The sequence below is a fragment of the Plectropomus leopardus genome, chromosome 3 (assembly GCF_008729295.1).
Source record: "Plectropomus leopardus isolate mb chromosome 3, YSFRI_Pleo_2.0, whole genome shotgun sequence".
Taxonomy (NCBI): Eukaryota; Metazoa; Chordata; class Actinopteri; order Perciformes; family Serranidae; genus Plectropomus; species Plectropomus leopardus.
The window spans coordinates 24,418,897-24,443,542 of NC_056465.1; the positions used below are offsets into that span (position 1 = coordinate 24,418,897).

Here is a 24,646-nt window from a genome sequence, read left to right on the forward strand (position 1 = left end):
CTCTCATATGACTTTGACTTTGGAAGGTCCTGTCTTTTTATTTCTCCATATTCCATTATCAAGCTGTACAATGTAAATGTTTTAAAGGGGACAACATAAATTATCTACATTCCCTTTAAAGAAAGTCCACCCGAATTAAAAATAAAGGCAGTAAGAAGCTTTTGTAGTCATTTTTTTGTGTTTCAGTGAAGCCATAAACACCTACATGTGCAAAATATATTCTGTTTATGAGAAGAGAACAGATGGGTAATAGAATAATGTGTGTGGAGGAGGTATGAGGTTTTTTTTATATTTTATATATTTTTCACATAGAGACTGTTGTTGGCACATAAACACTCCATGTGTGATCAACTACATGTATTGCTTTAAACTTCAATTCCCAGAAAGCTTTGCGTGACAACAGAAGTAATCGAGACCGTTTAATTGACTGACAGCTAGCAGCTGAGTTTAGTAAAGTTCAACCAACAAAGCCGTGCGTTTTATTTTTTATCATTTCATGCTGAATTCGATTCTTTAAACGCAAATGTCGCTCAGACGACCGTTTTTTATGTGTGTTAGTAACACACCCGAAACAGGAGATGTGCTAGCTTTCGTTAGCATCACTGTCACGCTAACCGGGATAAATTTCCCATTTTCACTTTCAAAATAAAAGCCCGACTTGGAGTAGTAGTAGTAGTAGTAGTACTAGTAGTAGAAGTGGTAGTAGACTAGAAAGAGCTATGGAAAAATAACATAAGTGCAATATGCTACAATATTTACATCAGTATGTAAGTATTTAAAAATCTAAAATATGTATGATATGCTGAGTGTGTAAAGTGTGAGAAAATGGAAAATATGTGCCTTATGCGACATTACAATGTATAAAACCATTTAATTACATACATTTGGGGGAAAAATTACATTTGTATAACACTATAACGCACAAGATATACATAAGTAGGGGTAAGAATAAAAATAATATACAGTATGTGCAACATGTTAAATATTACATTCAAGAGAAGAATGTTGCACCTTTAAATAACTGTATTTCTATAGTTGAATTAATTGTGCCAATTGTACAGTTAAGACACTGTTGCAAACAAATATTGTACCTTCAAGTCACTATTGCAGAGATGAAAATATATAAAATGTGTAAAAATGTCAGCTGAGCTGTCAAAAATTCAAAAGAAAATGTGTAGCTTTGTCTAATATATTTTTTTAATCAATGCTTTCTTTAGTTGCATTTGCAATTAGAGGCCCAGTTACGGTGCTGTTCCTTTTTCTCAAGTTTTTTTGGGTACTTGTTAGAGCTAACATTAGTTAGCTGCTTAGATCGCACATACAAATATAGAAGGTTAAACTTTAGTCAATATGGACATGCTTAGCTTGATAACACACACACGGTTAGCTTGATAAGATTCTCTACAAGTCAGTCATACTGAAACCATGAGCGCCAAAGAAGACAGTAATACTGGCTTAGTAAACAAGATGCAAAAAAGAGGTTTAATTGAGCAATTTGTATTTCCCATCTTTGCTGAGCAACAGTTTTGTGTGACAGGAATTAAAAGCCCTTCCAACACAGATGTATGTCCTAAATATAAGCAGATAAAGCAATTAATAGCCCGGGCTATTAACTGAAGTTTTACTGTTTTACATTTTACTGCAACTTACTAAACTAAACTAAAACTAGCTCCAGGGAGTGTCAACAAAAGAAAAACAAGTCACGCACCAGCCACCCCCTCCTCTGATAAATAGAGAACAGTCCCTAAGTGACTGCATTTAGTTAGAGGTAACTCTTGAGTCAAAGTCGGAGTTAGTCATTCTACTGTGGTATATACAACGTTAATAACAATAATTACAATAATCACAAATTTGAAGTTGCAAGATATAAAATATGAAACAAAAACGGATGTTCGAAAAAATAAATAGTGGCTTTATTTTGAAACGTTTAGCCGGATGCAGATTGGACGCCGTGTGAGCGTTGACAGCAGCAGGGTTAGATGGTCGTTAATAACTGGGGCTCCCCGGGATTGTTCACAACAACAGAGGAAGCCGCACCAGCTCTGACCAAATAAAGCCCCGTCGCGATTTGTAGATCCTGTTTTGGAGCCACACTAACGGAAACCAACACAAACGCGTTCCTGTGCTCGGAGCTCCGTCCTCCCGCTGGTAGCTATTGTTTGAACCGAGCTAGCTTTGTCCTTCTCCGCCGTCACAGCTGTGGTGGGTCGCCGATATATTTATACAAATCGTTGTGGAATATGGCTCAGCATGGACATCATGTAGCCAGTTCCCAAAAAGCACTAATGCTGGAGATGAAAAGTCTCCAAGATGAGCCAGTCGAAGGCTTCAAGATAACTTTGGTGGACGAGTCGGACATGTACAACTGGGAAGTAGCGATATTCGGACCCCCAAATACTCACTACGAGGGTGGATATTTTAAGGTGAGTAGCTAATGTTAGCTAGCAGTCGATCTATTGTTCTTTAGCTGCTAGATAAAGCCCACATTTAAGTAATTTACCCACAGAGGAGAGCCCAACTGTCAACCTTAGCCTCAAATTAACCGTCCTCAACAGCAGCAGGTAACAGTTAACAAAGCTAACTTGGCTAATTGTGTTCCCTGTTTAACGTGACAAAACATCTTTGTTCAACTTTAAGTCACTCAACCAGTGTTATTTCAATTTAATGCCAGCCTCAAAAGCTTTTCTTTTTTCTGTGGGTTATTTTTCTTTAAAATAGAGGTTCACTGAGGTCCCCTGTTGTGACAGTCAGCACATGATCGTGTTTGACAGAGTTACTTTTGTGTTCACGTTAAACAAAAGGTTGTTAGCATAACCGCCACAAGCTTTAATGTTACGGTGTAGCCAAGCTCTATATCTAACTAATTCAATCATTTCCCTATCAGCACTAATCAGCAGCCATGGGCTTTTTTGTTTGCATGTGTTAATGAGCAAAATCCATAATGTATGGCAACCTTGCTTCATACGAGGCTTCACGATACGATATTATCACGATACATAAATCACGATACAATGTCATTGCAATTTTAAACGTGTTGGGACATGCTGGACAATATGTAGGTTTCCAAGGCATTGAATTCGTGTATCATAAAATTTGTCCTTAACTGGTATAAAATTGACTTAAATTAGAATGTCAAAAGTTAAAATGCTCAGACATGGAAAGTAGGATTTTATAAAAATAAATAAATAAATAAATCTGACGTTGCATAGCGAAATTTCAAAATATTTTGTTACATCTACTTTTTTGGATAAAAAAATGTAATAAATTCCTCTTCGGAAACTTGTCATGATGGGAATTCAAGCAGTGGAATCTCACATGCAGAGTGAAAACCACAAAGTCACCAAGAAAACCGTCCAGAAACGGCAGATATTTCCCACTTCTTTTGGTAAACCAAATACATACCTTTAATGAGAATGTGTTTTTGTCTTCCACATGTTTCACTCTAAAAAGGGTTACCTTTTTTTTTCTAAACATTTGATGTAGATAATCTTAAGTTTTCACTGGACGAAAAAAAGTCACATTTCTGTTAAAATAAACTTTTTTGCAAAATAAAATTGCCCTTCAATTTTGGTCATTAGAAATTTGGTCTTAAACTTAAAACTTGAGTGGCACTGATAAAGCAATCAATTATATAATTATGTTATAGGTGGTGTAATATAACAAAGTATAATTACTTTGTCACAATGTTTGAGTATTTTTCGGGAGTATCTGTACTTTACTTTAGTTTTTTATGTTTCTGTCACCCTTCACTTTAACTCCACTACGTTTCCTAAATAAACAGTATACTTTTACTCCACCTCATTTCCCCTAAGCCTTTAAGTGACATACCACAAAATAAGAAAGGAAATCCTTTTCTTCAAGTTGTGAAAAACAGACCGTATTTTTCTGCAAGAGTAATGTACACTCCATTTTAAAAGTGGTGTATGTTTAAAAAGAAATAAACTTTATCTGTGTACTTTTTTGTTAAAAGAATTTACTTTAATACCTCAGTACATTTAATATCATAAAATGACTTTTTATGCTTACAGTATAAGTATGGTAAATATCAGATACTTTAGGACTTTTGTGATTTTAACTTCTACCAAAGTCATTTTTTGGTAAGAAATCTGCACAAGTAAGGCTTTCAAGTACTTCATCCACTACTGTATATTACATTATAATTAGCTAGCAAAAGTTTCATGTGTATTTGTAATATTAAAAATTGATATAATAAAAAAATAGCATTACTTGGCGCCTTTGTAACAATAGGATATTGCCTCACAAAAGTATTGCTATACTATGCTGTATCCATTATTCCCCCCCCACCCCTAATACATACATGTGGCTTGTGTGTGGTAACTCATAAGCCAATATTTTGTTTTCTAGCCACTTCCTCCCTTGAGAGCAAAGATGTGTTGGTTTCACAGATATGTTTTCCTGTTTATGGGTATTTCTCTTATTGACATGGAGGGCTGGCACTTTACAAAGCCTCCACTAACTTATTAACTGCTGAATTTTCTTGGGTGAAAAAAGCACTTAATGTTTAATTGTAAGATCTTTTTAGAGTAGCAGGATTGTTGGCTTTACATTCATTTTCATGCCACTGTGGCTGTGACCCCTCGACCTGTTATCTACTGGCTTTTGTATAGTTCTGTTGCAGCTACAGTACCCAATTTTCATCTCGCTCAAGCCCATCTCGAAGCCACACAACTACATTGTATATATATATATATATATACCTGAATAGCTTTGCATTTGTTGCCATAACAGACTCCACAGTTGACTGGTCTCAAACCAATATAAATGTGTAAAAAAAAACAACTTAAGATATTACAAAACACAGAGGGGGATTGTGGCTCACTCAAACCTTATGATAATGTTGTTATTTATCCTATAAAGCACTTTGATTTATTAATTTGTCTGGCAAAGTCAAGTAAAGCCCTGTTGCTGCTTCAACTTGCCCTACATAGTTGTTCTATTGGACATCAAACAAAAAAAATAATGAGCTTTTATTAAGGTGGCATAATGGTCCTGTCTGTCTGAGAAAAAGACAAAAACAATGTAGGTCAGGGCCTTGAAAGAATTTGTCCGAGTAGCAAACAAAAATAACAACATATTCCAGTTGTACATGGTCTCGTTACAAGCGCTTTAGTGCATAATGCTAAAACTCGCATTAGTCATATTTCTAGCTAAACTGTAATGTATTGGTAAATGCTCCCACTGTGTTCATATTATACAGCATATTATAACCCTCTCTCATTTTAAACCATCACTTCCGCCGTAAAGTGCTTTGTTCGTCCAGTTCTTGAGAAGCTTGTTAATTTTGCCTCAGGTCTTTTTCAAGCCTGCGAATACAACCAGAGGGCCCCGGCCAAGCTTCTGTAGACTGTGCTCAGTGTGTCCGTGTGGGTGCTGTGTACAGGATTCCTTTGTCGGGCCAGGAATGCACAGCCTGGCTGTGAAATCCACCGCATGGTTGTGACTCATTGTTCTCTGCTGGGTTTCCATCCAACCAGTTTGCCATATTCAAACAAAAAAAAGAGAAAAAAAATACACCACCCTGTTCTGATCCAGGTTACCCAAACAAACCATCATGCTGCAGCTGCCTATTCTTTGGAAACAGGGCAGGTGATGACGTCATTCGAAACCTGGCTGAGTCAGGTATTTATTTCACATGGGTGTTTCTCAAATAGTCACACCGTGACAAATGCATTATCACTGCAGGCACACACAAGACTGAGACATATTAAAATGTCGTTCAAGCAGCGTTATATAACTTTCCTGGATCCAAAACACAAGTAAACACAGTCCCCCAGCATAATAACTTGACCTGTTGGTCTCACAGTACACGCTGATACTGACATCCATTAATTGGTTCTGGGACACAGAGAACCTCTTTTAATGAGTTGTAAAACCTGGAAATCTGTTAGCATTTCAGCGTCTCCGGTTCTCTTGTCTCAAAGTCAAATGTTGTTGTTTTTTTTATGTGTTTTTGCCTAGAAGTCTGAAATAAGGTTGTGGAAAACACTATCTGCAGAGACTTTCACGTTTTGTTCAGTTTGTCAGTAAATACCTCACTGGTGGACTTTGATGCTTTTCTGTGTCCTAAAAAAGGCAGTTGCTAAGAAGTGACTAAATGAGACTACAGAACATTTTCACACGAAAACTGCGCTGAACACAGCCTTTTAGCCTAACTGTGGTGGCAACACGACCGCAGTGCAGTCCAGTTTAGCCTAGCAGTAGTTTTTGATTTCTCGAGAAAATTCAAAAATCCTGAGAGTGGTGCTCATTAGTGAAGATGATCTCGCTAAACAAAATCTGTAAGTATCATAAACACTTGTTTACCACAGAGCTTATTTCCTGCAATGATCCAAAATCCAACGGAGAAATCCCGTAGTTATGGTATGTCGCTGCGGGCTGCGAGTCTAACACATGCTAATGTGAAGTCGCCTTTTCTCTCTGATAACTTAAGATCCAAACGTTCAGGATATTTTCACCAAAAGCCGAATTACCCACAAAGGTATCTTCGCTCAAAAACAAACTGATCCAGTGATGTTAAACGCTACAAGCGCTAAAAAAAAGCACTTTTTACATTACAGATAGTGTAACTCCGGTGCTGCTCACTGAATTTCGGGATTCTTACTACAGGGGCCGACACAGAGAAGCGAATGGCCGTATCTGGAGCCTGTGTTTGGTTTGACTGCTCTGGGCTACTGTAGGAACATTGCATTTCAACATGTCGATCTCTATAAACTTGGGCCTCGCTTCCTATTTAGATCTAAATTGCACATTCTGAGGTAAGGAGAATAAAACAATTCTTATTTATTATACACCAAAGAAAACATACTTATTATAATATATTTGACATCTTACACACTGGTCCTTTTAAGGTCCTTTGTGTGTGCGAATTCTGCTTTGTCATGTGAAGTATCCCTCCAGGCTTTGAGTGTCTGATGATTACTGGCAGACGGCCAGTCAGTCCCATAGCCAGCAGTGGTCCTTGGACATGTATGAAGAAGATTAACTGGGTTGCTTTGACTCAAAGTACAGACTTTAAGGAGTGTTTGGACAGTGACTCATTGTGTGTGTTGTTGTTGTACATATTCAGTTAAAACACCCAGATGATAATGTGACCATGAGGTTTTAACTGCTTACTCAGTTCAGTGAAATGCATTGTTAATCTGAGGCTTAACCCTTAACCCCATTTTTGTTTCATTTTTTTGAGTTTGTAAGACCACTTAAACTTTTTTTTGAGTGTGTCTCATAATTATGAGCAAAACATAAAAATTGTTTTAGTAATCTAAGCGTGTCTTCATGTAGATCTCTGGGATGTGACTGTTCGTCTCTGTCAGCTCTTTTTGCTTTTGCTTTTTAACATCTCTGTCTTCTCTTACTTTCTTGACCCCGGGGAAGTCTTACAAAATCAAGAAGTGAGACAGCCACCCTCATATCAACGTCATTCCCCCGAAAAACACACCAGCATATGTGCCAGATTCAATGTGTCATTTGGAGAAAAAAAAAAAATTGCCAAGCAAGCACATTACAGTTTGGGCTTTTTTTTTTTTAGATTTTTTTTACTTCTCAAAACATCTGATTTGGGTCTAGGGTTTCAGTGATATACCAGTTTTAAAGTATACTGTGACATGAAAACTGACGATTATCATACCGTGCGTATTTGCTTATCTACAATATTGAAAAAAAAATCTCACCTTCGTTTTAGTTATTTTCAGAAAGGAGACTTTTGACATGTACTTCCATTTAAAAAAATGTTTCAGGTCTTTTTTATAGTGATAAAACATTTGTCCATCCTGTTCTAAACTTATCGTCTGTTTTTATCTATTTAGGGGTCATTCTGACTGATAATATTATTAATTATGTAATACCATGAAATTGCAATATTTTCTGAGACTGTTATCGCAATCTTATACCATTGCAACCCTATTCGGATCCCCAATCAGGAACTGCAGTTTCGCTCTTTGTGAGTGCTTGCACTATTGTCTGATACTTGCAATACATCCGCCTTAAAATAACAAGAATATGTGAAAATATAGCGAATCGAAGTACTTTTCTGATTACTGTGACCTACTACACAGTTATTTAGATCTCTGTTCAAATAAACTTCCTCCTCAACTACGCAAAATTTATTACTGTACTTTTAAAGGGGCCTTTGCTCAAACAGTACATGGCCTGAATTAGATCACATCCAAAGTTTTGATTTGTTTTGTCAAGTATTAGTTCCATATCTGTACAATGCAAAAACTCATCTTTTGGTTATTGCTGAACTCTAAGGTTCTCTGAACCCATACTTATTATTTGGAAAAAAATAAAGAAAAGCAACCTCTGTAGGGTTTTTATTTAGTTTTATAAATATATATAGTTGTTCTGTCAGCTCCAGTGTGGTGTGAACCTCCTGGATGAATATAAAACACAAAACCTGCCACATTACTGTGCTTCTGTGCTCTCCATGTTGATCGGCTTATTGGGTTAATAAAACAACAAGGACGGCCATAAAGACGTGTGCAGGTCCATAAACTCCCCTTGGTTACTACGGCATTGCTTTTCCTGTGACAGCAGAGTCTGCCAGTTCTCATTTGGCACATTTGACTTCTTCCTGCGCGCTTTTGCAAAAAAGGCACTGTGCTTTATAGCCACAACTGTAAGGTTACAGTCACGCTGATGAACAACAGAGACTATGCTCTGAGTGTGTGTGTGTGTGTGTGTGTTTGTGCGTGCGTGGTGAGGGAGCTGCGGAGGAGGATCTGTGAAACTGGATGGGTGACCGTGTTTGAAGTGCTGCTGTGTCAGCACCTGGCAGCCTTAATTGTCATTTTTGTTGCATGTAATTATGACGTAAATGGGGTCTCTGCAATTCGAAATATACTGCGAGACAGAGCATTTTTCATATCTCAGTCATGTGGCGTTCTCGGGTGGCTCACTAACCACAGACAGACTGCTTCTTCGCAGCAAACATGAAAAAGAGGGGTGTTGCCCTTTAGTTTTGGCCCAGGCCTGTCTGTCTTTTTTAGCGTCAGACACTCGGTTGTGTTGAGCAGCTGACTCTGTGTCTTTCTTCCTTCCTCCTCGGCTGCATGCTACCGGCTCCATGTTAGCCTCGCAGTTAGCAGTGGAGAGGCACAGGCAAGATGACTAGAACCCGGCTGCAGAGGGCTTGGCTGGGCCGAGCACGGCCGACCTGCCAGAGTCATGTTTCCCTTCTGGCTGTGTCACAGAGAAACAAGAGCAGAGCAGAGGAAAGAAGAGGGAATACAGAAACTGCCAGATCAAGAGCAGGCAGAGCCCTTCCTTGCAGTGGTGCCCCTTTTGAAAGGAGAGCCTGCTGTGAATAGAGGTGAGCGTGAGGCCCCGGTAGACAGTTATAACCGTCCCTTGAAACCATGTGTTCTTTTTCGCTTCCTGTATGGGCCACTGGTGAAACATGGCTCTGCTGGCTGTTTGAAGAATCAGTTTGTTGATCCTTGTCCCTCTGCTCAACGTTGTCCTCCTGGGTATGAGGGATACGTTGCCGGCTTTGTATCAAAACAATGACGGTAGTGTGTGTACATGAACTGTGGTAGACTTTCCTTCATCGAAGCAGCGCCTAGATAAAAGTTTCCCGTGGATCCTTGAAAAAGGCATTAAATTCATTCATTCATCTATAAATAAGACCTTAAAGGGATCGTAAAATTCCGTCATTATCCACTCACCCTCGTGCCGATGGAAAGTTTGGTTTTAGTAGTTTTAGTTTTATAGTCCACATAACAGAACCAGAGTTTCATGGAGAAAAGGTGCACTCATCCCCCAAACAATTAAAACAAATGGTGACCAGGATTTCACAAAAATACATAACAAAACCACAAAATGTCTGCTCTTCAGAAGTAACCCAAGTGTCCTGAAGCCCCGACATGCCAAGTTGTTTTGAAAAATGTCACTGGTGGTCATGTTTTTAGCCTTCTTGTAGTCTGTGCCTGAGGCTCCTAGTGTGGGAGCCGTATTCACGTATGCACGCTCACAGTATCTGCACACCAGTGTTTACATGCTACCTAAAAGCCTGCCCCACACACAGAGGGAGACATGTGGAGTTAGCAGCAAACAACAAGTACCTTTGACAGATTTAAAACTACTGTTTGTGGCTGAGGCTTCCAGGTAGCATGTAAACACTGGCGTGCAGATAATCGTGGGCTCTCACTGGTCTCACGCGAGTATGCATACATCAACACCATAAATGTTAGAGTTAGGGTTCAAGTTTCTTTTGTTCTTCAGTTTTGGAAATTATAAAATTGGTTTTGAATTTAATTTCCAAGTGGCATTAAAAAAACTATTAAAAAGTATTTTACTAACTTGCCATAAGCTGTAGGAACCCTGTAGATATCCCTCCTCACCGCTCTGTGAGTTTCGCAGGCTCTTGGGGCTGTTGCTCGAACCATAGACTGTACTTCCGCATTTTCGTTTTGCCTGTTGCCAGCCACCATCTCAAAGAGTATACATCTGATCAAGAGGCACACTCGCACCTCTCTCTCTCTCAATTTGGACCAAAATCCAATCAAACAGTAAAACTAGGTAGTACTGATTGAATATAAATGAAGGTTATTTACATGCACTGTGTATTTCTCTACTAAAATGTTTTCAGAAACATATTTTAATGCTGTAATGGCGAGAGTTTGTGAACAGGAAGTGGGCACCACACTGCTTCCAGAACAGTGAAATCTGAGGCTGAAGAAACGGAGATCAAACGGTAAAACTAAGCAGCACTGATCAACTATAAACCAAGAGTATGTTACTGAGTTGCGTATTCCTCAAATATTTTCAGAAACATATTTAGCTCACTGTTTAACTGTAATATGAGATCCGGCCAGCTGCCATTGTTGGAAGTCCACATTACGTCACCCGCTAGCGTGAGCGTAGCATTCTGGTAGTTGTAGGTTGTCTACGTCTTGAGCAAAAGCACCCTTTTTCTCTGTTTTCTCTGGTCACGTTGCACCAGTTTGGAAAGTATTTTTCTCTCCTGTAGAGACGGCCTAGTTTTATGTGAGGTACTTCTTTATTTCGGTGAAATACTTCTTTAAACTAATGAGGCTGGGGCCTGCTGGGTACGAAAATGATAATCTCTGGGACCTCTACATGTGTGTTAGAGTATGGAATTTGCTCGACACAAGGACCTCGTCATTCAGTGCGTGTGTGTGTGTGTGTGTGTGTGTGTGAGAGTGTGTGTGAGGATAAGGTCTGTAGAGAAGGTAAAGAAGTGCTCAGGGAGAACAGAATGATTTGTTCTGTTCAGGGTCTTTGAATTGACCTGGTTTACTTCATCATTTTCCACAGGGTGGGTGCGTTCACTCTCGTCACTGTTCTCTCTTCAAGACGGCTCACAATCCAAGGTTTTCTCAGAAAGACGACATTGATCTTGCATTACCTGTAACGAGCCTTTCAGAGCCCGTTTTTGCGTGCTTGGCAGGAAATTGGCTGCACTTCAAATGAGCTGTTCAGGGTCACTCACCTTTTGACCGTGGATGCTGTTAATTCTGTGCTCAATCCAATTATGAGGCATGACATGCAAGTCAGCTGTAGCATGTTGCAGCAAGTGTACTGAGGTTAGCATTTTGTGATGGGCAGAGATCTTCTTTGAGCTGCTGTTTCCGAAGCACAAAGTCCTTCCCAGTATTGGAGACATAGTGGGACTCGTTTATTAAACGAACATACGACAAAACATGGTGTACTCTAATTTCAATGTAAAGCTTGGCATTTATCAATGTGGCCATGACCAGAGGCTGCCATCAAATCTTACGTCAGGTCTCAGCCCGCAAGTTAGAGACAGCGTAGACTGGCGGTACAGCGATATTACTGGCGGAGGTGGGGGAGAATTGATATGACCATATTTTGACTGGCATAGTATTTGCACCCATATACCTTATTCACTTGAAAATAGTGGTGTGCGATAAATCAAATATACTCAATGCATTGCGGCTTGTTTCGTATACGATAAAATTACTTTATGGCAAACATCGAGTGTAAATTGTCTCATTGTTTTTTGTTGGTGACCAACATGATACTTGCATCTGCATTTCATTTTCCCATCTCTCTCATATGGCTCTCTGCGTCCCACAGACACACACACAAAAAGCAAGGCTTTTGCAGAGCTCTATAGTTTATTTAACATTATAACACTATTTTTTATCAAACGTTACTGTTACAGTGATCATGTAACTATTTTATGGCAATTGCTACTTTATTTCACTTTATTATAACTGTAGTTCATTAAATGATTTTGTACTTGAGAAGTTTAAAGACGATTTCAAAATACTGAGCTATATATCATGTATCCCGATATAGCCTAAAAATATTGTGATATTATTTTAAAGCCATATCGCCCACCCCTACTTAAACATTTCTAGTAAATGTTAGAAAACATATTTAACATATTTAGTAATGGCCTGCGTCGATGCGCTCTCTCTCACAGCTGGCAGTGTCCTGGCTCTGTGGGACTTACTGCAGGCTGAACACCACCACTGCTACCCGGATCTAATTTATCTGAAACATTTATTTTAAACACTGACAAGCCAAAGAATGTCAGCATAATTTTTCACTGAAAATATGATAAGCTCTGACATGATTATTTTAACAGTATCACTATTACATAATATATGGACGGTACAAATGAGACTGCTTTAGCCTTAACACTACGATAGTGGTAGTTTTAGGGTCTGCAGTACAGCCTATAACACCCATTTCCCAGACAGACCTTGAGGAGCAAGTGCTCTGAAATTCCAATGGTTTTAGATTTATTTTTGTGCTGGTCAAACCACATGTTCACATATATTTTACTCTCCTTCACTGGCCTCCTGACTTTGTCATGTTACTGTTATGGAGCTCTAAATGTTGTCTGTATGGATTGCCTGTTATACTGACTTTACATAAGTGTCTTATACAACCTCACTTAAAAAAAAAACCCAAACTATCCCTTTAAGGCCTCCTGGTAAGCTGCGTTGTGAAATCATGCTCTCACCTTCTCAAAAGGATCAATGCTCATGCTTATCCTGAATGCATAACCCCACCTTCCTGCTTTACTTGTGCCTTGCGTTCAGACTTGCAGGATTGTGACGAATGAAGCTATTTAACGGAAAGAGTTAATACTTGGGTCTCAACATAAATTTAGTTCGCCTTCAAATATTAAGTCAAAACTGAAAAAAAGATCTCTGTTTTTTAGTTTGTAAACAAAAACAGTAACTTAAAGTGAGATTTAGATTCCATATAAAATATAAATATTACAAAAAAAATCAAAATGATCAGAAAATATGCAACTAAATAGTTGCCAAATAGAAAAAAAACATATATATAAATGATTGAGTTGTTTTCTCCTCCTGGGCCTGTCCTCGCTGCTATTTCTCCTCCACTCTTATTGCTGTACCATGTTAGCGCTGATCATTGTGTCAACAAGTTAAAATATTGCCATTATCACAATTTTTCTTATATTAATAATTAAACCTGAGTTATTGTGGACAATATATTATGGCACAACCCTAATCTCATGAAATGAAAGAAATTCTGTGTAGTTGGTACCGTTTGTCTGGTAACACCACAGAGTTCGGTTTCTCTGGTTTGCCTGACAAAATAATGGACTCTTTATTTTTTTCATTTTGATTCCAAGATATAAAAAAGTTGAAAAATAAAACAGGTTGTATAGGCAGTTCTTTGCCAAAGGAATTAGATTTTGGTGGAGTGTTTGGGAGATTTAAAAAAAACTGTATAACAATGCCAGAAAACTAAAGACGTCTGGGGCTCCCACAAGTCAAACTGCTGAAGAGCTTTTCATTCACGCAATGTTTTGTTGGAAAATCAAACCTGGAAAACAAAGATGAACCACTTTGCCTGCTGGGAGTGTTGGCACAGCTTTCCGTTCAGTGGAACGCTCCCTAGTTTTCTTTTACACCGTTTCCATCCCGCTTTGAACAGGACCAAATGTTTTCTAAAAGTAATGCTGAATGACCGCACTTTGGACGTGATGTGGAGGCATTGAGGTTTCCCAAACATACACCATATCTTCACCCAGTTCTCAGCCAGGAAACAGATAAAATCTTGATGCTGATGTTGTTTTGGAAGACAAACTCCGCTCTCGCTGTTGTTCCCTCTTCTTCCTCTTCCCTCCTCCTGGTTGGCTGCTATGTGTTGCACTGCTTCCAGCCTGTAAAGTGTACAATGTTGGCTTGAACTCTGCACTGTGAAGGGCCGCCAGCTTTTTGGCAGGGTCAGTCAGACCCAGGGATTTTTTTTTTTTTTTTTTTTTTTCCTACAGGCGGCATTCTCTCAGGACTGTGTCAGTGTTTCCTCTCTGCTCTGGTTTTTATATTTTGGGAGCAGTTTTTTTTCTGCAAATTGGGGTCACTTAAGACCCAACGTACAAAAAAAATGCTGCCCTTGTATGGAAAATCGGGACATATTGACAAACTTTAAATTAGTGGCGTGCCATATCATATCGTTCATGATAATATAGGTGTAATTTGTAATATGATGAGAAAAATTCATATTGTGATGATAGAAATATTTCAACTTGTTGACATAAGGATGGCATATGTTACACGAGGCAATAAAAAGCACGGCTGAAAGCGATATTGTTACCGCCTCCACCGTGGGAAAAAGGGAATTCAGTATTGGTATCGCCAGGCCTGAGCGTCCCGAATGTTTTATGAACAGCTTCAGACTTTTCCGTCTCTTTTAGCGACTCACCGCTCAGATCAAATTCAGTCAGCGGCTCTTCTGGCAGCAGCATAGCATCTCTCTCTCTCCCCAAATTTACCCTTTGAAACCTGAGCAAATAAGCACGATTTCTTTCAAAAAATGGGATGAAGGCAATGAGCAACTTGGTAAGAAATGTTCCATAGATTGCAAGAAATTAGATTTACAAAATTATTTTTAAAAGGCTAGGGAAAACTCCAGGTTTCGAAAGTTAAATTTTTGTATTTGACAACTGTTTAGATGTGCAATTGTATTTTATTGTATTATTTATATTTCATATTGAGTCTGAACACTGGGTTACAGTTTTTTTTTTTTACAAACTAAAGAACTTAATGATATTTTTTGTTGAGTTTTTATTGAAAATCTGAAGGCAAACTGTTATGTTTATGCTGACATATAAAACTTAAACACACATTTTGTTGTTTGTATGTTTCTTAAATGAATCCTAAAGTATTTTTCTGTATTTTTTCATATTTCCAAGAATATTGCTGTCGTAAAAATACCCAGACATATTATTACATTATAGAGCCATATCGCCCAACCTTTCTTTAAAGACAACAGACCCTAAAATGCAGATTCTGTGGCCGTTAACAGGTCTAAGCGCTGATATATGTTGATGCTACGTCCACTCGGGTTTAAATGCTGCACTGCACGCAAGGAGGGATAAGACCTTAATGTTAAGCACAAGTATTATATAGAGCACAACCCCTTTTATTCCAAATGAAATCCCCCCCCCCCCTTTCCTCTCTGCTACCACTCCACCACCTCCCTTCTCCCATGCAGCCGATCCCCCTCCTCCCGCGTGACGGTTCACTGTGGCGAGGACCAGCTGACCATGCCGAATCAGCAAATGTGAGCAAGTGTGTGTATGTATATGACAGAGGTGGGTTGGGATGGGGGGGGGATCAGCAGAAGGTTTCATGCTGTGAGTGACGTGCGTGTGTGTAATCAGTGTAGTCGGAGTGTCTCCCCCTCCTTCCCACCCATGGCTCGCCTTATGGAACGGGAGGAGGGGATCTCTACACAGTAGCATTTATATAGTGGGTGTGGTTTTAGTGTGAGGACATATAATAGCAGAACTCGGGTGTGAGTAGTGGATTGTCTTGGGTTGCAGCAGTGACAGCTGGAGAGGACAAACCCCTCACTCACACACAAACACACACACACACAAGGACAGCTGCTGGGAGAGAGAGAGCTCCACACACTCGGCAGCTGAATGCACTGCAAACCTCCCTCCCTTCCTCCACACCATATTACATTACACTGTCATTAGCTCCTCCATGCTCAGCCACCTCAGTAGGGTTTGCCATGACTCTACAGCTCCTATTTATAGGTTTCTTTCAATCACTATTGACGCTGATCAGCACGATTGTGGAGCTCTTCATTCAGCAGCTGCTTGTTGACACCAGTGCTGCTAACAGAGGTCTTTGTGAAGAAAAACGTTTAGAATGAAGCACCCTCTCTCTCCCAGCAGCTGTCCTTGTGGTGTGTGTGTGTTTGTGTGTGAGTGAGTGTGTGAGTGTGTGTGTGTGTAGCTTCTGCGGCATTGTACAGACTTGCATTCTGGATTTAGTTATCCCTGGGAGACTGCATCCACAAGCAGAGTGTGTTTTTGCAGGAGTATGTGTGGATTAAATACACACTGTAGGTTTTCTTTAAGCAAACGACACCCCTTGTGCGCCAAAAGCAGCCTAACTATAGTTAAAGGGATCGCCCTTTTACTTTTCGAGTACATTTGAGACAGTTGGGCTCTTTTGACCTAAGCGCTGGAAATTGTTCTTGAAAAACAAGCAGTAATTTGGAAGGAAGTCGTCATGACTTGTCTGTTGGCAAAGGGCAAAGTGTTGGTAAACTGCCTGCCTCTCACGTTGCTAATATGTGTCTTCTCTCGCCCTCAGGCTCGGATCAAGTTCCCCGTCGACTACCCGTACTCTCCACCTGCCTTCCGCTTCCTCACCAAAATGTGGCACCCCAACATTTATGAGGTAACTCTTATCTATTAAATCCTTACACAAAACATACAGAGGCTCATCATAGCCTTTAATAATACACTAGTTAGCTAGTGTCATATATGTGGGGTGTACATGAGTATAAGTTAACAATAGATCTTGGAAAAATTTTCTAACCTGGGCAAATTGGCCTGATTTCTTTCAATAAGATGGAAAGAAGGTAAGAAATTACCCAGAAGTTAGCAAGAAATTTGTAAAAAGTACAAGAAAAATACCTAAAAATTAGCTAAATAAATAAATAAAAACAAAATTTAAAAAAATCAGCCTTCAATAAACACAACTAAAAATCATAATAATTCTGTAGATTTAATATTTTAAATATGTAATTATGACCAGCATAAATATATTTCTCTTGAAATTTTCCCCAGCTTTTTGAAAAATAATTTACTAGATCTGTTTAATTTCTTGCATTTTCTGGGCCATTTTGCCTTTTTCCATTGTTTTTTTTTTTTTTTTAAAAAGAAGTCAAACCAATTACCTCGGCTTTCAAAGCTTTAAATATTTGCAAATGGCATCTGAATGCAGCATGAGAAAACTAGTGTCGCTCCACGTTTTAAAGGGTTAAAGACAAACTGTAGGAGAGTGTTCAACCTTAGTATTTAAATCTTGACTGTATCTGAGTAGTAATAACTAAAGTCATCTCAACATGTCGGCTCTTGTGTCCCTAGAACGGGGATGTATGCATCTCTATCCTGCACCCACCAGTGGACGACCCTCAGAGCGGAGAGTTGCCTTCAGAGAGGTGGAACCCTACACAGAACGTCAGGTACGCAACGTCATGTTCTCAACTCTGCGCTCAGTTGTTTCTTAAAGAACAATGTACACAAAACGATCTGTTTTCTGTCTCCTAAAACAATTATTCGAACCTTCTTTTAAACGGCCTCTCCCCAAATCCAGTCATCTATCTCTTTATCTTTTGGCACTGTCCACGGTGCAAAAGAAGTAGTATCTTTGCACCTTTACGTGATGTCACAATACTACCCCTCCTCCTGCTGTCCTCACTAGCCCCTTTGCCTCATGGTGCACCAGCCAAACAGGGTAAAGGCTTAACATACCATGCAAGTGTTTATGCAGCTTGTTGCCCATTTTTTGCAAATACAAACTGCTGGAAGTAAGCATTACTGAGTGACTGCCTGCTAAGCTTTTAGACAGATTTCTTTTCTACCTAGCAGCATTGAGATTGATGTGTTTTTCCTGCCTTGCAGGCAGCCCTGGTTTGCCTGGAATCATCTTGTTGTGGTATGACAGTCAACCTGCAAAGACTTGAAACTGTCTGTAGTTCATTCTTGTGGGGGTATTGTCGTTTTAAAATAACATGACTGTTTAAAAAGACAGATTTGATGCCAGATACACACTTAATTTTCAAGGTTTTTTTTGTTGTTTTTTTCCCCCCCCATTTGTAGGTGTGAGAATCACGAGGCCCCACGATGCAATATTATCATGATGCTCGATACTCAGTACTCAATACATGTTTCATCACATAATAATAATTATGATGATAATGACTTTGTTAGGGACACAGAAAAAAGTCCATAGCTTACTGCATATAAAGCAGACGATACAAAAATACTATAGAAACAATATATAAGATCAACAAACAGGAATTAAATGACACTACATTATTCAAGTTCATATAAAAAAGACAAATTCCAGCAACTGCACCCACAAACAAAGGCGGAGCAGGTAGGCACACTGACATTAACAAATTTGGCTGGCACTAAACGTGGAATCGTGGAAGCTTCAGAGGCAGTGCCATGCCATCATACAATGTTACTGTGATAATTAATGCTATATTTGCAAAGCAAGTATTGCAAGGACATGTATTATGATATTTTGTGATTCATTACCTTTTTTCAACTGCAAGTTTTCGGTCTCTTCATCTCACGTCACCTCATCTTTTTCATCACAGCAAAATAGTGGACTGAAAAAGCACTTGATTTGATTATTCTTGTCAACCAAAAGTTGGCAAGATCAACAATTCATATTATTGAAAAATCGATACTTGGGTATTGATACAATATTGCCATGCAAAATATCGTGATATTAAGCTGTATTGATTTTCTGAGCCCTTCCCATTTGTTGTGTATCTCAGGTTATGTTGTATGTAAAAGCAGCGGTGTTTGAGTGATTATTGGCTAATAATCTGAAAGTATTGGCTGGCCTGTTCATGGACATAATATGAAGTTTGAGATCTTCTCTCAGCTAACCAACCTGCTGCAGTGAAAGTGCAGGAAACAAGCATGATGTATAATTCATATCCCTTTATCTCATATATTTACTTGACATAGGTTTGTTTATTCAACCTCTGCAGCTTTTTCTTTTATGCATTATGTACAAACACAATGACTCATAGCTGGATATAACTGTGTCCACAGTAATGGGCCCTCTGTCGCCCCTGAGCAGACACTCACAACAACAAAATCAGTCTCACATTGTGTCTCAGAGAAAAAGGAGAGCTGATGGTAGATCACAAGTAAAACAAGTGAATTCACCTGAGTCACAGTGAAGTATAAAAGATTTATGATACCATTGTCTGTCAGTATCTTTAATGAGCGGCTCTCGGAGCTAAATTTAACAGATGACAGCAGAGATAAATGGATGTACTGGGTAGTGTCCAACATAACATTTTCCTCCCACTGGACTCGAGGCAAGGATATTAGAGTTTTACAGGCCACAGAAAATATAAAATATTTGATATATTGATATGAAATGTGAATACACAAAAATATACAAGGCACCACAGTTGCTGTTTTCTATGTTTTTTTATCCTTTAGAAATGTCATTTATGTATTATTTTAGACAGAAAAGGTCAGGAGGCATGTGCTTAATTTTAAATAGGTGTTTGCATGTACGTCCAAACCAAGGACCGCAGGTACATTCACAGCACAGTATTACAGCTGCTTTTCATCAGACTTTTTAGTCCCGCCTGCCGCTGTTCCTGTGGGCTAAAAGCACATCCCATAATGCATTTAGCCTTCCGCATGTGTATTTCAACAAATTATGATGCATTTCATTGTCCACTTGTCTCAAAATCTCCACTTTTTTTAAATACGAAGAGCAAACAAACCAAATAAAAGAATATATATAAATAAATGTGTATAGAATAAAAGAATATAAATATTTAAAACAGAACAAAAATAAACAGCAGGGATAAAATAATGTAACTCTTTAACCCTTTGAAACCTGAGCAAATTTGCTAGGTTTCTTTCAAAAACATATTAAGAATGTAGTTAGCAACTAAGGATGAAATGAACCAAAAATTAGTAAAAAAAAAAAAAAAATAATCCCCACAATCCTCCCGTTCAACAGTGGATTTATTCTTTAACTGAGGTTTTATCTCTGGAGCGCTCTGTTGCCAGGATGAATGGTGCAGGACACGTTATGCTCGAGGCAAAGGAGGAGGCACTCAACTTAGCTAGAAATATGATATGAATTTGTATTCATACTTCTTTGTTAAACCTATCAATTTATTTCTTTTATGGTGCACATGTAAGAAACATTGTATATGTGAAATGGAAGTTGGAGACAGACCCATGGGGAAGGGTGGGTTAGGGTTGGGGGAGCAGGTGTATTGTTATTTATTTATTTATTTATTTATTTATTTATTTTCCTTCTTTCTCTCTTTTGTTATTCAATTTGTCAAGGGAATGTAAAACATGTATTTCATTTGTTATTATTGATGTTTATAGCTGTTATATTGACAGCGCTCATTGCTTGATTTATACCTGCAAGTTGTTTTGAAAATAAACAAAACATATGGTCTCAATAAATAAATAAATTTAATTAAAAAAAACAGTGTTAAAAGTAAAAGAAAAATACCTAGAAGCAAACAAAAGAGAAAACAATGAAATGACCTGGAAATAAATGCTTAAATATTAATAATGCAAAACAGTTATGATAATTATAAATATTGTTTTCTGGACTTTTTTCCCTAATTTTAAAAGCACATTAAAAGTGATGTCGGTCCAGGTTTCAAATGGTGTCTGGTGGTGCCTGACGTAAACTGTTACATACGTACCGTACCGGTAATGTCAGACCCTGCTGGGGTTTTAGCAGACCCTAACCTTAATCTGTCCCCCTCTCTGTCTCTCTGTCTCGCTTCGTCCATGTGTCCTTCCTTTCTTTTTCTTTCTTTCTTTCTTTCTTCCTACACGTCTTTGTCCTGCATTCTCAATGTCTGTTGTCTCATCTTACCTCCATCTTCCCGTCCCCACCCTGTGCTCCTTTGCTTCCCCTGTCCTCCACCTGTATTACTTTCCTGTATTTTAATCTCTCTCCGCTCTCTGACGTCTCTCTCAGGACCATCCTGCTCAGCGTGATCTCTTTGCTGAACGAGCCCAACACTTTCTCCCCGGCCAACGTGGACGCATCCGTCATGTACCGCAAGTGGAGGGACAGCAAGGGCAAGGACAGAGAGTACATCGAGATCATCAGGTACCCAGAGAAAAAAAAAAACACGGTACTCTTCACACTTTAAATGGGAGCTTGTCAGTGTAGCAGGTACACAGAGTACCAGCGCTGCAGAATCACTGACATCTTTTAAATCACTTCTTAAAACGTATCCGTTCAAAAAAGGATCGTTAATTGTAGCACACTGTTCATTTTAAACATGTCTGATTTTATTAGCACTATTGTTATCATGTTGATATGTCATCAGTTTCCTTTTTATTCTTGTTTTATTCCAATTGTCTGATTTTTTTATATACGTCAATACAATGTTTTGGGTACTATTTGCTGATCTGCTTTATTGATGGTATTTATGTTATTGTTGGAGTCGCTGTCTTTGTTTTTCTTGGAATTTCCCGATTTATTTTGCTTAAATCTGGAATTGTTCTAAATCTGTGATCAACCTTGTAAAGCACTTTGTAACTTTGTTTAAAAAAACACTTTGTAAATTAAGTTTTTTATTTTATTTTTTTTCTTCTGTCTCTCTGCCTCACAGGAAACAGGTGTTGGCTACCAAAGCAGACGCAGAGCGGGACGGCGTCAAGGTTCCCGTCACGTTGGACGAGTATTGTGTCCGCACCCAAGTCCCGCCCACAGACGACGGCTCCAACCTCTTATACGATGACTACTATGACGACGAGGAACTGGAGGATGACGACGAGGACGACAACGAGGACTGTTGCTACGATGACGACGACTCGGGCACCGAGGACTCCTGACCTCGTCACTCCACTTGCCCTCACCCTCCACACACACACACACACACAAACGCACACACACACAAACACACACACCTTCTTCTCTCGTCATGGACTGAACTTTAATTCCCCGCCCCTCTTCGTCCTGAATCGACCCCTCGTCATCCTCACTTAGCACACCTTCTGTCACATGTGCAGTCACAGTATGCACACTAAAACCTGATGCATCGAAGAAAAGAAAGCTACAGAGTTGTTTTTGTTTGTTTCTTACATGTTTATTTTTATTTTTTCCATTTTGTTGTCTGAGTAGAGGTTACACACAATACACACACACACAGCAGCACAACTTACAGTAATAGCACTTCCTCATCTGCTTCTGCTTGTCTGCACTGATAACTAAATTTACACAGTTTTAGCTCAGAGACCTGTTCCTTCCTTCGGCTTTGAGCGCAACAAAGCCCGTCTGGTGGCCAAGTTTCTTGCAGAAAATTTGGCGGAGCAGCGGTCACGCCTTTTCTCGACATCAGCAGCAGGGAGAAATGTAACGTCACAGGTCAGATCAGATCACACAAGCACGGAGCATTTGCAAGGGAAGCAAATTTAAGAAAATTGGCGCACGGTCTGCGTGTTTTGAAAAGCCGAGTGACTTCCGTCTCTGAGCCATGTGTGTGACCTCTGGTTTAGCTGGCGGCCATGCTTCACCTCTGACCTTTTTGAGCCCCCAGGGCTTGTGCTGCTCCAAATAGGGAAGTTTAAAAAAAAAAAAAAAGAAAAGAAAAAAAGAAGCTGTTCACACTCCCTTGTGCCTTCCCTCACTCTCTGTTATCACAGACCGAAATGACTTGTGGGACAGACCGTGTACACAGCGCGTCGAAGCAGCCTGACACACAGAGGTGGCAGAGGGAGATATTGAAGCTCACAAGGTCTCAGGTGGGTGCAAACAGCGCCCTCCTGATGGAACAAACTTATTTATAGCAGTGAGAAAGGTGTTCGACAGCTGAACCGAAGACTGGAATGTAGATGAGAATCCCACAAACGTCCGACTGCCACGCAGCCTTCATCAAACAAGCACGTGCTACTAGTGGCCTGGATGCATTAAGAAACAGCTAGCTGAGCCTGCTGCTGCTCATGAAATCCAATGTACTGTATTAAAAATACCCTATGCAGTCAGTGCTTGAACCTTCTTAATATGCAGTGCTTTAAACGTGGCAGTGAAGCTGAGCCTTTCAACAGTCTGACCTGAACTCCAGCTCACAACATGTGAGGGCTTTGGACGGACTTTTGCTCAGAGATGGACATGATTCGTCTCTGCGTTCGTTGTTATTCTAACTCCAGAGTAGCACAAGTCTCCAGAGCAGAAGATTGTACACTAACCTTCATCCGAGCTCGCCCCCTAGTGGTGGCTTTTTGGTGTACATTTTTTTTCTCCCCCCCCTCCCCTCTGAAATGCTCGACTGGGCCGCAGCCATCTTGACTCACCTGAATCAATGAACCCTGTTACCTCAGAGGAGATCGTGTAGCAGTGCGAGTGATTCAGAAGAATGAAAATGGCCTGATGAACACGCAGAAGGGGTTGTTTTCAGTCTACACTGTCAGAGGCCCCTGCAGTTTCTCCTAACTGCCGGGAGCTGCACACTCAAGACACGTTAACCGCCATCCAGCAGTATTTACGATGAAATCCTGGACGCTGAAGTTACTCTCTCATTCAGCAATTAACCGTAGACTTAAGGGGAAGGTAATTTGCAACTCTGAAAGACTGATCCTTGGCTTTTTGCACCTCTGACTGTGGCGAAAGCATGTTAGGCATTTCAAGTAAACCCTTAACGCTGTCTAAAACCCACTTTTAGATCTTATGAAACCTTTATTGCACTTGTGTAAATGCAAAAACGGAGATATCACTACATTTTTTACATGTAGACCACATAAGACCAGGTCCAGATCAAAAACCTGAGTCAAATCTGGACTAGGTTTTCTAAGAGAGGCCAAAGATTATTTACAACATGAATTCAAATTTGTGAAACCTTTATTCTATTTGTCAAAATGCAAAAAAAAAAAAAAGGATATTTTACAGCGTTTTTGTGATTTTGTCCATTTCTGCATTATTGCAAATAGAATATAAGTATCACAAATCCAATAAATAATCTTTAACCTTTTTTGGATAATCTAGTCCATATTTGACTTGTCTAGGTATAGTGGTTTTTGGGAGAGACCTGGTTTAATGTGGTCAACGTGATGAATGCAGTGATGTGCCTTTTTTTCCCATTTTCACACATAGAATATAGGTTTCACAAATCTAAAACTGTAGTTGAGATCATCTTTAGTCTGTCTTGGATAATCTTGTCCAGATTAAGTACAAGTGGTTTTCAAGAGAGACCTGGTTCAATGTGGTCTACATGTGAGAAATGCAGTGAAATGTTCCTTTTATGCATTTTCACAAGTTCAAAGGTTTCACAAATCTGAAAGTGGGTTTCAGACAACGTTGAGGCTTTACTGAAAACTCTAATATGCTGTCACCTCAGCAGGAGGTAAATAAAGCAGAGAATCGCTCTTTAGGCAAATGAAATCCCCCTTAAATCTTCCCTTAACTGCTGAATCGGAGCCTAACTTCAGCGTCATGTGAAATCCTCACTGTAACCATGTTTCCTCTGTGTGTGTGAATATTCACTGATCGTTTCTAAGATGTGCTGAGAAGTGCGGAGAAGAAGCAGAAATGGGACGGGACGGGGTTGATCTTTGAGCATGAACAGGAGAATGTGGTTCTTCACTAGCATGCTGTTATGATGTGTTTGT

At 39.4% G+C, this 24,646-nt stretch overlaps 1 protein-coding gene across 1 annotated transcript; it reads left to right on the forward strand.

Moving 5' to 3' along the window:
- Positions 1-1,974: 1,974 nt before the first annotated feature.
- Positions 1,975-23,211, forward strand: cdc34a (cell division cycle 34 homolog (S. cerevisiae) a). Its single transcript, XM_042481276.1, has 5 exons — positions 1,975-2,423; positions 16,602-16,688; positions 17,381-17,478; positions 21,012-21,146; positions 21,655-23,211. Exons 1-5 carry the CDS (start codon positions 2,241-2,243, stop codon positions 21,875-21,877), a joined length of 726 nt encoding a protein of 241 aa, XP_042337210.1. The 5' UTR covers positions 1,975-2,240; the 3' UTR covers positions 21,878-23,211.
- The last annotated feature ends 1,435 nt before the right edge of the window (positions 23,212-24,646 follow it).